The 14,815-nt window shown below is 35.1% G+C and overlaps 1 protein-coding gene across 1 annotated transcript in view; it reads left to right on the top strand.

Annotated features, from left to right (window-relative positions):
• KIAA0825 (KIAA0825 ortholog) overlaps positions 1–8,521 on the top strand; it is a 153,390-nt gene extending 144,869 nt beyond the window's left edge. The window contains exon 19 of the mRNA XM_029283475.1: positions 8,410–8,521. Within this exon, the coding sequence (XP_029139308.1) occupies positions 8,410–8,521 (112 nt within the window). The remainder of the gene's footprint in view (positions 1–8,409) is intronic.
• Positions 8,522–14,815: the final 6,294 nt, after the last annotated feature.

Below are 14,815 nucleotides of genomic sequence, written 5' to 3'. Positions count from 1 at the left end.
TAAAGTGCTTCAAGTAATAAGTAATAAAAGTACTAAATGCTTCAAGTAACAAATGCTTCAAGAACATTGACAAATAGTAAGGTTCCAGAAGTAAATTATCCAAATGGAAGCATGTTAAATATATGTAGGTGTGATTTGCTTATGGGATGGCTTTCAGCTTGTTTAATGTGGTTGTAAAAACTGCATCTGTGGAATTGGAAATATATCATTGGAATTCAGAATTGGGAATATACTGTTATAAAGAAAACATAGCAAGGGTGACTAAAAAATGATATGGGAATTAGTTTCTTAACACTAGTTAAAAATTAAAATACAAACTCCAAAGGAGAAAATATTGAGATTTTGCAAGAAAAAAACTAAATTTATTAGTTTTTTATCTTTATTTAGTCTTTATTTAGAACTCTGCATTTATTGATTTGTTCAATGATGATTTGTTTTCTTGGTTGCCTGCATGATTCTGATTTTTGTAGATATAGACACAACACAGCATCTAAATATCTTCTTCAAGGCCCTCTGGTGTATTTCTTGATCACTGGTTCATTTAATGTTGATGAATGGTCCTAAAAGGCAGAAGGTATCTAGTAATTCAGTATCTTCAGTATGAATTCTAAGGTTGGTTGCTGTACTTGTTATTAATTGGTTCTTCTTTATATTTAATGTTAGTCCTATTTTTTCCATAGTATTCTTTAAATTTAACTTTTTATTTTCATCTAACAGTAGCAGAGTAGTCTCTTCAGCATATCACAGGTAATATTTCTTCCAATTCTGCTTAATTCAATATATATTCCATATATAGGCGGAATGTGATGGAAGTAAAGCATATGCAGTGAAGACATTAAGTATTTGCAGATAGTTCAACACTGGGCAAAGAATCAGACAAGGCTACGTGATGTCCTCTCAGTTATTTAATATATTTATAAATAAATTTACAAGACAGTTGGTAGTAATCTCAGATGTGGATGGTTAAGGATAGAATAGAATAGAATAGAATAGAATAGAATAGAAGCTGGAAGGGACCTTGGAGGTCTTCTAGTCCAACCCCCTGCTCAAGTAGGAGAACCTATACCATTTCAGACAAATGACTATCTAGTCTCTTCTTAAAAACCCCCAGTGATGGAGCTCTCACAATTTCTGAAGGCAAGCTGTTCCACTGGTTAATTGTCCTCACTGTCAGGAAGTTTCTCCTTAATTCCAGGCTGCTTCTCTCTTTGGTCAGTTTCCAACCATTGTTTCTTGTCCTGCCCTCTGGTGCTTTGGAGTATAATTTGTCCCCCTCTTCTTTGTGGCAGCTCCTCAAATACTGGAATACTGCTATGATGTCACCCCTATTTCTTCTTTTCTTTAGACTAGCCAAACCCAAGTCCTGCAGCCGTTCTTATGTTTTAGTCTCCAGGCCTTTGATCATTTTGCTCATTTTAGAATATCTGTGTACTTTTGCATGCAGATTATAGTGTGTGTTATCTGAGAGGCTGAAAATTTTGCAGGTAGATTGTATGAAACCTGAATTGTATGGATCTAACCATTTGATAAATAAAGATCAAGGTAGCTGTGTTTGATAGGGAAAATGAAGTGAACAATTGCAGGTCATATAGAAATGGCAAAAAACATATAGCCTTAAATTGTGACGACAGATGTAAAGATCACAGACAATATATCAATATCTATCAATAGATTAACTAATCATCTTGGTCCTCTGTATTTTATCCAGTTCTAGATATTGCCACACTGGATTGTATTTAGAAGAGAGGTACAAAATAAATGGCTTGGGAAGAACAACTTATGGTAAATGGTTGGAGGCAGTGGGTACATTTAGTCTGGAAATGAGAAGTTTGAAGACATGGCAGCTGTCTTCAAGCATCTGAAAGGCTGTCATGTAGAAGACAAGACAGAATTTTTCAGAGTTGTTACAGAACAGAAGATGTTTAAATTACATGGAAATATATTTTGGTTGGATGTCAGGAAAATTTTCCTAATGCTATGAGTGGCTCAACAGTGAATAGACTGCCTTGGGAGAAAGTGGACTGTTATTCAGTGATAAGTTTAAATAGAAATTGGATTGCAACTGTTAACCTAATAGATTCCTGCCCTGGGTTACTGATTGCTGTAGATAATTGCCAAAATCCTTTTCTTTTTCAAAATAAAGAAATTTTATTAAATTACCAAAACTAATACAAATTTTAAAAAAGAAAAAATAGAAAAGTGCAGAAAATAGAAAATAGAGATAAACATAGAAAATAAGAATATAGTAAAGAAAAAGAAAGGAAATATATAAAGAAATGACTTCTCCCTTCATTACAATTATAAACAATTTCAATAAACTACCACCATCTCTTAAACTACAAAAAAATCTCTTCTTCTCATATCGTTAAAGTCTCATTGTTTCAGTCCTGATCAGCAAGTCCATTAAGGGTCACCAGAAATTTTAATAAAATCTATTTTTACCATGATCAAATAAACAAACTTTATATTCCTTTCTTTTGCATTTGACAATCTTGATTTTTAGTCCCTTCAGATAAAGTGCTGGAAGTTGATTTCTTTTCATGTTTTCTTGTCCCGTTTCACAAAATTCCTCAAAGCGTTGTAAATCCATTATAGGAAAATTATCCAGGCCAATCTCCTGGTTTGTTATTTTTATATGCTTTTTAATTATTTGTCAACATCCAATGGTTGCTTGACATTATTAAGATGTCAAGAGTTTCATTTGTATGTGCATATCATTCTTGTAGCCTGGCATTTAAAACTCCCTTTCAGATCTTTCTCAATCTTATAAGATTATACTTATGACTCCTTTGTAATACCTTTTAACCTTAACCTATCTATAAAGGCAAACACTCTTCAAATTAAATGAATCCAGTGTTCTGTATTAGTATGTAAAATTTAAGTGTTAACAACAACAACAACAACAACAACAACAACAACAACAACAACAATAATAATAATAATAATAATAATAATAATAATAATAATAATAATAATAATAATAAAGTTGGAAGGGACCTTGGAGGTCATTTAGTTCAACCCCCTGCTCAGGCAGGAAACCCTATATCATTTCAGACAAATGGCTGTCCAATCTCTTCTTCCAGTGTTGGAGCATTCACCACTTCTGGAGGCAGGTTGTTCTACTGATTAATTGTTCTAACAGTCAGAAAATGTCTCCTTAGTTCTAGGTTGCTTCTCTCTTTGGTTAATTTCCATCTGTTGCTTCTTGTCCTGCCTTCAGGTGCTTTGGAGAATAGCTTGACTCCCTCTTCTTTGTGGCAGCCCCTGAGATATTGGAACACTGCTATCATGTCACCCCTCGTCCTTCTCTTCATTAGACTAGACCAGTGATGGCGAACCTTTTAGAGACCGAGTGCCCAAACTGCAACCCAAAACCCACTTATGCATCGTCGGGTGCCGGGTGGGTGTGGCCCATTGGGTGGGCGTAGCCAATTGGCTGGGCGTGGCTGTGGTGGTAACGGCAGACTGGGTGGGACTAAAAAGTTCAATCAATCAATTCCAACTTTGAAGATCTTTTTTTTCCCGCGAGAAGTTGAAATTGACTGATTGATTGAACCTTTTTTTTTTTGCACATGGCAGCAGAGGCCTAAAGCGAAAAGGTTTTATAAAACCCAGCTGAAGGCCTAGGACTGGGGCGACGGCGCGTGTGCCCACAGAGAGGGCTCCAAGTGCCGCCTCTGGCACCCGTGCCATAGGTTCGCCACCACTGGACTAGACAGTCCCAATTCCAGCAACCGTTCCTCATATGTTTTAGTCTCCAGTCCCCTGATCATCTTTGTTGCTCTTCTCTGTACTCTTTCTAGAGTCTCAACATCTTTTTTACATCGTGGTGACCAAAACTTGATGCAGTATTCCAAGTGTGGCCTTACCAAAGCATTGTAAAGTGGTATTAACACTTCACGTGATCTTGATTCTATCCGTTAATGCAGCCTAGCACTGTGTTGGCTTTTTTGGCAGCTGCAGCACACTGCTGATTCATATTTAAGTGATTGTCCACTAGGACTCCAAGATCCCTCTCACAATTGCTATTATTGAGCAAGGTACCACCTATACTATACCTGTGCATTTGGTTTTTCTTGCCTAAATGTAGAACCTTACTTTTTTTAACCACTGAATTTCATTTTATTACATAGCGCCCAATGTTCAAGTCTGTCAAGATCCTTCTATATCTTAAGCTTATCTTCTAGAGTGTTGGCTATTCCTGCCAGCTTAGTGTCGTCTGCAAATTTGATGAGTTCCCCATCTATCCCCTCATCCAAATCATTGATGAAGATGTTCAAGAGCACAGGACCCAGAACTGAGCTCTGAGGCACCCCACTACACATTTCCTTCCATGTAGATGCAGTTCCATTGAAGACCACACGCTGAGTACGACCTGTCAGCCAGTTACGAATCCATCTGGTGATGATGCTGTCTAACCCACAGTTTTCTATCTTATCAAGTAGTAGGTTGTGGTCTACTTTGTTAAATGCCTTACTGAAATCCAAGTAAATTATATCCACAGCATTCCTCTGGTCCACTAATTTTGTCACCTGGTCAAAGAATGCAATAAGATTTGTCTGGTATGATCTGTTTTTGACAAACCTATGTTGGCTTTTGGTAATGACTTTGTTTGGCTGTAGGTATTCGCTGATTCGTTGCTTGATTATTTTTTCCAAGATCTTCCCAGGTATTGAGGTCAGGCTGAAAGGTCTGTAGTTTCCTGGATCCATTTTTTCCCTTTGTTGAAGATGGGAACTACATCAGCTCTTTTCCAGTCCTCTGGTAGTTCCCCAGTGCTCCAGGATCTTTGAAAGATATAGTTCAGTGGTTCTGAGATCACATCTGCCAGTTCCTTCAGAACCTTGGGGTGTAATCCATCTGGTCATGATGATTTGTTCTTCTTCTTTAATTGAAATCTTTAGTTTCTTCTGATTCCCTTTAATATCCAACCTTCAAATTCTCCTCCTATCATTTTTTAAAGAATTTTAAAAACACATTTTTACAGCAAGACTTCTTTCAGTTAATTCCAAAATCTTATTTAAAATCCATCTGCATTCTTAGTCTATTTGTAACTTGCCAAAATCAATCACCCTTTTGCTGTTTATACTTCTCCTCCCATTTTTTAAAGTCTTTAAACTTGTATTTAAAACTTACTTTCATAAAGATTGACAGAAACTCACCTGGTGTTTTCAGACTTGTCAATCCAAAGATTCCTAATAGTTAAATATCTGTACAAATAACTGTATATCAATATTAATAAAACATGCAGTCTAAATTAACAATAAATAGTATCTCTATTAAGGTTCCCCTCCTGCAATGTACACTTGCAATTTAAGGCTAAAATGATACATCCAAACAATTCTCTTACAGAGAAACCCTACCCAACTATATCATTTCAGCAAAAGGTAGAGCAATTGTCTAAGGTAGCAGTTTTGTTCCTCTGACTTCTTTAAGCTGACTCTTTTCATTTCAAGTACATTTAAAAAAAAGACATTTGATTAAATTGTTTGGATTTTGGGGTTTATTTCATATAGTCCATAGTGGCCTATTGTTTGTGTAGTCTTCAGATTGCATTGCTTGGCATGGTGAGTTTTGAAGTATGAGTTTGTGTCCACATTCAGGTATTCTATTGATGCCTTTCTGCGGTGTGCAGATGCTTTTGTGCAAATATATATGAACATACACACCCAGCTACCATGCAGATAACTATGCAACTGTTCTAGACTTGGAATCAGGTACTGCCCCAATCCAAGAAAAGATAGAATTCTGAAAGCCGATTTTACATGGATTTCTATCATGGACATTAAATATGACTTATTGAATTTTCAGAACTACAACCTATGCATATTGAGCTAAATCTTTAACTGTACCGTCCATACAGATAAGAATATTGACTTGAATATCTCTTATAACTTATTTTCCATTTCCCTATTTTTCACATAGTATTGATATTTACAGTACTCACATATGTACAGCATATAGAACATGATTTAGTTCTTTAACCATAAAAGAAAATAATTACAGAATGTAATTCCACCCAAGCTCATGATGTTAATCTTATTCATATGAGTACAAGATTTAGGCATATGTACATGATTATAAATTATAACAACATTAATTCTACAATTTGTATGAAAATAAAATTGTCTGGGATAAATTTTCAAAGTTGTTATGATTGTTCTTTTACTCATAAACCAAGTATTCCATACTGTCGCTAAGATTTGGACCAAATTATTACATATTTGGACAGCAAATTTAATTTAATCTTTGAACATGCTAATGTAATCCTAAATAAGGTATGTGCCAGTTATAGATTTAATAGACTTCTCTGAAATTCACATTGTTGTTAATTTGGAATAATATAAATTGAAAGCTGGCAATTCAGCTCACAGAGCCAGGATTTTAAAATGAACACATTCATCTAACTTGAACTGGTATATGATCAGATCTTGCCAAATGATGCTGCCAAAATAGTGTAATATATTTTGGATATGCTAATAAAGACATTTCTACTGTGGACATCTCTGGAGCTTTCAGTACTAAGTTCTGCTTTTTATTCAAATGAAAATAACTTCTTGGCATCTGAGTTTCTTATATGTCTGGGTTTCTTTAAACATAATAATGCAATTACATCTAAGCAGTATGCAAATTATACTTGATAAACCCCTAGGTTTTCATTTTAGAAATCAAATTTTTATCACTCAAATAGTGATAGACATTTTCAATAGGCATAGAAAACTGTTACTAAAGATGGACTTCTCTTATTGAACTGAACTCTCTTAAGATTATTTTTAAGTGGATAAACAGCTTGTCATATAAGGAGTATCTCAGTGCCATATTTGTGTTACTCAGTTTCACAAAATTTAAATGTTTTATTTTATTTTTTCAATGTTTTATTTATAGTTTATGTTATATGTAAAATAGGAAACTTATCTTATTAAGATAAATATTTGTGATCTCAAAACACCTGAGTCATAAATTCATATTAAGGTTACTAGACATGTGGGATTCATTCTTTGTGATACACCATGGAATAGAAAAAGAACTCTCCTATTAATGTATTTCATGTGAAATTATTGAAGATATATGACATATCTGTCTCCATTTTCTGACTTCATTATTCTTATTTTCTGCTTTTCTCTTGCATTCTTTCCCCCACTTTTCATGGGTATATCAAACACATACCTCTTATTCTAAATTAACATTCAGGACATTTGGGTGAAATCTAGTTTTCATATGATCAAATGCCCAGAGTCACCTTGTAGGGAAGATAGGCGGAATTTTTTTAAAATTTAATTTGTTAAATAAATCAAATATATTTAATACATTTATTAAAAATAAGTACACAAATGCACACGGTCTGAATTCCAAGTCTGTCCATTACCAAAACAACAGGCAGGTGGAAATTGTCCTTCCCACCCAAGAGAGAGAGTTACTTCAAGCCCTATACATAGAGCAGGCTGGAGAAAGAGGAGCACAAAACTGAACATTGTAACATAAACAAAACTTGAAACAAAGCAGTCACTGAAACTATTTTGTAATGGGTTATTTAGCCTTTTCTTCATAATCAGAAATTATTTGGTCTTGTATCTTTGTATTCTTTTGTCTGTTCAATCCAGCTTGCCCAGGAGAAGTCTGGCAGGTTATATACAAGTATTTCTTTGTTGTTCTGCCTTGCAGCAATGCATTAAATAAGTGAGAAAATATATGCATTATTAATAAATTGGTAAAATGAGTACCCAGAAGATTATATCTCTCACAACTATGCTGGTGTAACTAACATAGCAAAGGTCAGAAGCAGGTGAAGTTGAGCAATGTGCAGAATAATAATGCTAAACATGGACACTTAGCTGACTCCTGTGCAGAGTTTCTAAGCTGGCTGATTCTGGAATGAGTAACCTTATGCTTAATAATGACAACTCAGAAAAGAAATGCATGGATGGAAGTTTTTTTTACCACTTATATATCTCCCTCTCCATATATTGAGACATAAGTGTCTAAGACATCCCTTCTGTCTATAATTACTATAGGGATAAGAGACTTCTAGTGCACAGTCAGAGACGTAGAGAGCTCAGAATCTTATTATTTGTTTGCTGACAGGCACCGAAACACAGAGGAACAAATTCTGGTCTATTTTGTTTACATTCCTTTTATAATTTTCAGCAGTAGCTCTATAAACTAGTAAACAGATTCAGAAGAGAACCTGAACATAATAAAATTGAGAAATTTACAGAATGGAATATTCTGAGACTTTTTTTAAAAGTATCTATCAGTGCTAGATTTGTAAAAAATGGTTGTACAAAAATATAAGAAAATTATAAAGTTATAACCTAATTATTGTAATACGTTCCCATAATACAATGCATAACAATAATTTATTTTTATTCCAGTGTGGCTAACATAAATACCTCATAAATTTAATTTCAGATGGGAGATGAAAGAGAAAGAAACTCTGAAAGAGGAAGAAAGAGCGATGCTAGAGAAATTACAAAAAAATTACCTCACACCACTTTCTCTTACCTCAGAAGATAAGGAATAACAGAGGACTTGATAAGAAATATCTTTGAGTTATGCATTCTTAATGTCAAAGAAATAGATTTTTCTGAAAGATGGCATTCAAAAAAAAAAACCCGCTACATAATTTGTATACATTTTATTGTATTGGTATTTTCTAGAGAACAGCTGCATCTTATATTTTATAAATGTTTTTTTTATTTTCTCCTAATATTTTGTCACATACAATATGAGAAAAATTAGTTTTAACAATTCTTAATATAATAATAAATTATATATACTGCATAATATACTAAAATCTACAGTAGAATGCCTATATACATACTTTAAATCTGTTATATGTACTGTTTTTGGACCATTTAGAAAGCATATCTTAAACATGAAGTCTTTCTCTTGTCTCTTCTATGCTCTTAGCTAAATATTACTATTATAGGTCTTTTCTGAGTATTTTCTAGAGAGTTGCATATGTGTTATAAGCAAAAGTAAGAATGATAGATGAATTGCTCTGCTTGATTTGCTGGCATTGCCATTACAGTAGCCCTTGTTTAACGACCATTCAGTTATGACAGTGATCAAAAAGTAACTTTGTGATCAGTCCTCATATTTACAACTTTCACAGATCTGTAAAGCAAAGGAAAGATGAAGTACAATCATAAGTACAGTCACAGATTCACTTAGCAACTGCTTCATTTAGCAATCAAGGTGCTGGTCCTGGTTGTAGTTCCTAAACAAGGACTACCAGCATAGTTACATTCACACATGTAACTGCTTTCTTTTTACATATAGTCCTCAACATACAACCCATTCATTTAAACAGTTCAAAGTTACAACAGTACTGAAAAAGTTATTTCCAACCGGACTTTACTCTTATGACCATTGTAATAGCTCCATGATCAGTTGATCAAAATTTGGTTGCTTGACAACTAGTATGTAGTTACAATGGTTGCAGCATCTCAGGGTCATGTGATCACTATTTGTGACCTTCCCAGCCAGCTTCTAACACAGAACGTCAATGGGGGGAGCCAAATTCATTTAACAACCATGTGATTTACTTAATTGCAGTGATTCACTTAACTACTATGATAAAAAGGTCATAAAATTGACTATGACTCAATTATGGCCCTAATTGTGGTCATACGTCGAGGACTATATGTGTCTGTCCATGTGTATTTTTTTTCTGTATTTTTTTTAACAAGAACACAAAGAAAACTGAGAAGATAAAATATCACAATTTACCTTTTGGTCATATTGAAGAAATATGCACATCAGATACTACAAGGATGTACATCTCATATTTGGAGGAAATTCGCGCTCATGGGCTGTCTTTGTAGAAAGATAGCCATATACGGCTAGACACACCTTGGCTTTATTGGGAAGAAGATTTGAATTTAATTTTTTTCTCAGGAGAAACTGAAACCTTGGAGTAATTCTTATTTGATAATGGTTGCTATTGGCATTTAAGAGAATCATCACCCTCAATCAGCTACTAAATAACAATAATTTTAAAACTATCAAAATTCTACAAAATGGATATAATTTACATAGAAATGACAGTTAAAACTCTACACTGCACAGCCTTGAAGCCCTTCTGACCTTAGAAACTACAGAGATTTTAAAGTTATTGGAGATGGCCTTTGTGGAACCTAAACTAACAAATTATTATTAACAAAAATTAAATATTTCACATATATATTTGAATAGTCTCCTGTAAATTTGGAGTACCCTATAATAATGAAAGGCTCCCAGTTTTAAAGAATACAGGTAGTCTTTGGTTAACAATGGCAATTGTGACAGGGATTTCCATGACCAAGAAACACTGTCATAGAGTGCGATGCCCCACGAGTGTGCCAGCGAAGGAAATTGAAGCAGTTCTGGCTGCCTTTGTTAAGTTAGGACATCACCTGGCTGCCATTTGCCTACCTCCTGCTGGTTTCCATATTGACTTTTTTTTGTAAGCAGCTGGCAAAGATTAGAAAAGGTAATCATATGATCGTAGGATGCTGTGATATTACAAGCTAGTCCTTCAGATTGTGATCATCTGATGATGATGATGTTACAAAGTTAAGTACACGGTCCATTTATACCTACAACTTGTTCAGCGCTGTTAATATGTTTATAAGGTGTGTAAGGTCGCTGAACAAGTGGTCATTAAGGTTCACCTGTAGTAAATGCATTTATTATAACTTATAAACTTAGCTTATTCAGAAAAAAATCTCTCTAGGGTCTGTAGGATCCTCACAAGATGTTTACAAGGTGTTGGCTCTCAGCCTTTTTTATGCTGGAGACATATTAAATTTTGTACATATGTTAAGGGCTTATCCACTTGTATTTCAATGTTGGTTGGATATTATTGCCATAGTGAACCAAGTTCTTCAAAGTCAGTTAAGGATTAAAGATGTCAATATTTTATTATATCATGTTTAGAGAGATGTAGGATAAGAGATATCTTGCATTTAACTTTAAGACAGATGATTGGAAAGGTTGCTATTTTGCCCAATGTTCTTCTTTCTCTTTTGCCTTAATCTATCAATCATTTCCATTAGAGTAAATATTTAACAAAAATATTTGGAATCTCTAAGGTGAAGTCTATTGTGAAACAACTCTCACATCTTATAAAAGCAAAGAATTTCAACTTTTAGTATATTTACTGATGGAAATCAAGAAATCATAATGAAAAACTTAAATTAAGTTGCCTGGGTGAGATGCTTCTGTTTCTGTTTACAGATTTTGAAGATTTCCAGCTATATATTCAGGAAACTCAGCTAGATTTCTCCTTGGCAAGGAGTGCTACAGCTATGTGCTTTCAGAGATAATTCATACTCACAATTTATATTCAATTTAAGCTATTATGACAAATAGTTTTATATATGGATACAATGTTATTATGTATCATCTATTAAACAAAAATCTTAAATAATTTGACCCATTTTGGGTTGCTTTTATTTTAACATTGTGTATTTATGTCAATAAATCAAAATATATGAGGTCACAGCCCCAGACTGCATATAAGAAATACAAGGTATAATACAATGTACATTATAGCATGCATGATAAAAAGATCTTTAATAATGTTTAATCTATTTTGCTGTCGGCAACATAAAAGTTTTACAACTATATACAAATAACTCTGCAGCAGCAAAAGTTATCTTGAGATCTAAATATATTAGTAATCCATTGCAAATGTCTTAATAAAAGTTACAGTATAACAGATTCAATATACCCATCTTTACAAGGATAAAGCTTTTCAGCATAGACTATTTTGCACTATTTGCCCTCTAATGCTGCTGATGGGAAAATATTAAACTGCAATATTTGCAAAGGTCTTTCAAAATGTATTGTTTATAAGTTGCTCCAAATGTAATGCCAGTTTGATATAAAATGTATTATAACCCAATTGAGCTTGCTATATATTGTTTGTAATTCCATATTAAGAATCCTTTTTTGAGAGCTAGCATTGTTTTATCGCATCTGAAGGCATCAACATTTCACCTGAAAATCCACTTGTAATTTGTCTTTTATTGGGATTTTCTAAGAGGAATAATATTTGTGTAATAATAATAATAATAATAATTTAATTTATATACCGCCCTTCTCCCGTAGGACTCAGGGCGGTGCACAGCATATTAAAACAGATACAAACAAAATACATCAAAAAACAAAAAAACCCCATAAAACCAAATTAAAAGCCAAATATTGGAAGCTGTGTGTCAATTAAAATTTTCTTAAAATCATCTCTACCTAAAATCCTCCCTAGGTCAGGCCCGCTTGCTGGAAAAGCCATGTCTTGAGGGCGCGGCGGAAAGTAAGGAGATCCGGAATCATCCGGATCTCGGGGGGTAGTTCGTTCCAGAGGGTGGGGGCACCCACAGAGAAGGCCCTCCCCCGGGGGTCGCCAGCCTACATTGCTTGGCCGACGGCACCCTGAGGAGGCCCGCTCTGTGGGAGCATACCGGTCTATGGGAGGGAATCTGTGGCAGAAGGCGGTCTCGGGTAAGATGTAGCAGACCCTGGGGATAAAAGTGAGTTTTTAGCCAATATCTGCACACATCTAGCCATATTTTGGTTTTTATAACGCTCACCTCCAAACATAGAATAACATTACTCACACATTTTCTTATCTAGAATAACTTCCTGATTCCTCAGCGAACATATGGATTTAACTCAGCTATATATAGGAACTGTAGCAGTATTTTAGCTTCAAAATGTTTCAAAGGAGTTGGCACATACTACGTGTTTCTGGATAAAAAGACCGAAATCCTCCTGAAGTCTCTGACCATTCAGAACGACTGGGATAATATCAGATATAAAAGTATCAATTCTTTTAGTCCAAAGCACAAAACCCAAGTACTTAAAACAAGGGTGTTGTTTTATTTTGTGTTATTTGAGGGTTAAACAGAATTTTTTGAAGTCCCTCAAAAATTGCACACACATTGTTTTCTCAAAGTTTATTTATAATGAATGACCCTACAGAAGTGAACCTGTGCTCCAACAGCTCTTTGAAGACTTTCCAGCCTGAGATAGTATGAAACAAGATATGCATGAAGCAATGTATAGATCCATTAGGCAGTTTGGAGGATAAAACTTCCCAAATAAAAACCATTTAAAGCCATAATCTGCAGAAGAGCACACTCAATTTGATGGGAGCAGGAGAAGGGGGGGGGCTCTTTCAGTAACTGTTTTCAGTAACAAGGAGACCCTTTGAGTAATGCTTCTAGTTTTTTGAAGTAACACTCAAGAATATGAAATTGTGATAAAGACCGTCCAAATTGGCCAGAGACAAGAATTACCCAGAGTTGAACTTTAATAATCTGAAAACTCATTATAATGTAAAAAACCATACCTACTGAATGAGTAATTAGTCATTAACAAGATCATGCTAAGAATATTATGGGATGATATGAGCTACGTATAAAGTTACTGAGCACTCTCACTATAACACAGATGAGTCAAATTATGCTAATAGAGGAACACATCCCAAATCCAATATGTATGAACATGTCCATGTTACTTTCTTGATTGCAAACTAGACATGGTTTAGTACTGTCTTCTTTCAGAATGTTATAAGTTCCTAATGATGGTATTGCCCTGCAATTCTCTAGTGGAATCTCATCAAAGAACCAGTGGTCCTACTTCTGCTTACCTTGTGAGCCCTGCTGATTTGAATACTGATTTAGGAGAATAGGACTGAATTGTGCTAATACATATTGTAAAAAACAGAAAAGGTATAAAAATTAAAGACTATCTAAAACCCTGGGTGTCCATATGAGGGCCAAGTTGAGTAAATAACATGTTTATTGCAACAGTAACACTACCTGCATTACAAAGTTGTATAGATATATGTAAAAGGTGGAGAGTGTTATCACAATCCATGCTGAAATTTCTGGATTCGATAAATGTCTCTACAGAACTGACAATGCCAAATGATTGCCAATACAGCAGGCACCTTGGCACTTTAAAAGTGATCTAAAAAAAATCAGTTTTGTGTTTTTAAAACTCAAAACTTTGGGTGAGATTTAAAAGCAAGGGCCCCAGAAAGTCCCATCTCAGCCAAAATACTTAGAAGTACATCAACGTTAGAAAAGGCTACTCAAATAACAAAGTGTACTCTTAATTATCTAGGAGCCAATCTGATTAAACCCAATAGTTTAATCCACACGGCACACTAAGCCCAAATACAGCCGCCTTTGCTCGTTTTATTTTTAGCTCAGTGTGATTTGTAAATTGTTTTACAGCTTAAGTTTCTGATCACATCCAGCCAAGTGGGACTATTCAATGTCATGGCTAGGTCAGGGGTTTAGCTAGGTCAGGGGTAGGCAACCTTGGCTTAGTTTATGCTAAGCCATAAACTAAGTTTAGTTTAGCTAGGTCAGGGGTAGGCAACCTTGGCTAGGTCAGGGGTAGGCAACCTTGGCTCTTTTATGTTTAGTTTAGCTAGGTTTAGTTTAGCTAGGTCAGGGGTAGGCAACTTTGGCTCTTTTATGACTCATGGACTTCAACTCCCAGAATTCCTGAGTCAGCATAGCTGACTCAGGAATTCTGGGAGTTGAAGTCCATGAGTCATAAAAGAGCCAAAGTTGCCTACCCCTGAGCTAGGTCTATCAGATTTGGGATGCAAAAGTGCGGACGACCGCCAGACGGAGTAAAAACAGGCGTTTCCTTGCCGTATCACTGCCGCCTACTGGCTGAGCGCATTTCTGCAGTGCAGATTCCGCAGCCCCCGATTCCGCCCGCCGCGTGAACTCAGCCAAGAGGAAAGTACTTCCGAGGGACCCAGTCCCCGATGCATCAGCTCCAGCTGTCAGTCATTTTTTTTTTTTTC

Source organism: Protobothrops mucrosquamatus, unplaced genomic scaffold (assembly GCF_001527695.2).
Source record: "Protobothrops mucrosquamatus isolate PMUCROS unplaced genomic scaffold, P.Mucros_1.0 scaffold106, whole genome shotgun sequence".
In the NCBI taxonomy this organism is placed as follows: Eukaryota; Metazoa; Chordata; class Lepidosauria; order Squamata; family Viperidae; genus Protobothrops; species Protobothrops mucrosquamatus.
The sequence above is the reverse complement of the archived record's forward strand: the minus strand, read 5'-3'. Positions and strand labels throughout refer to the sequence as shown.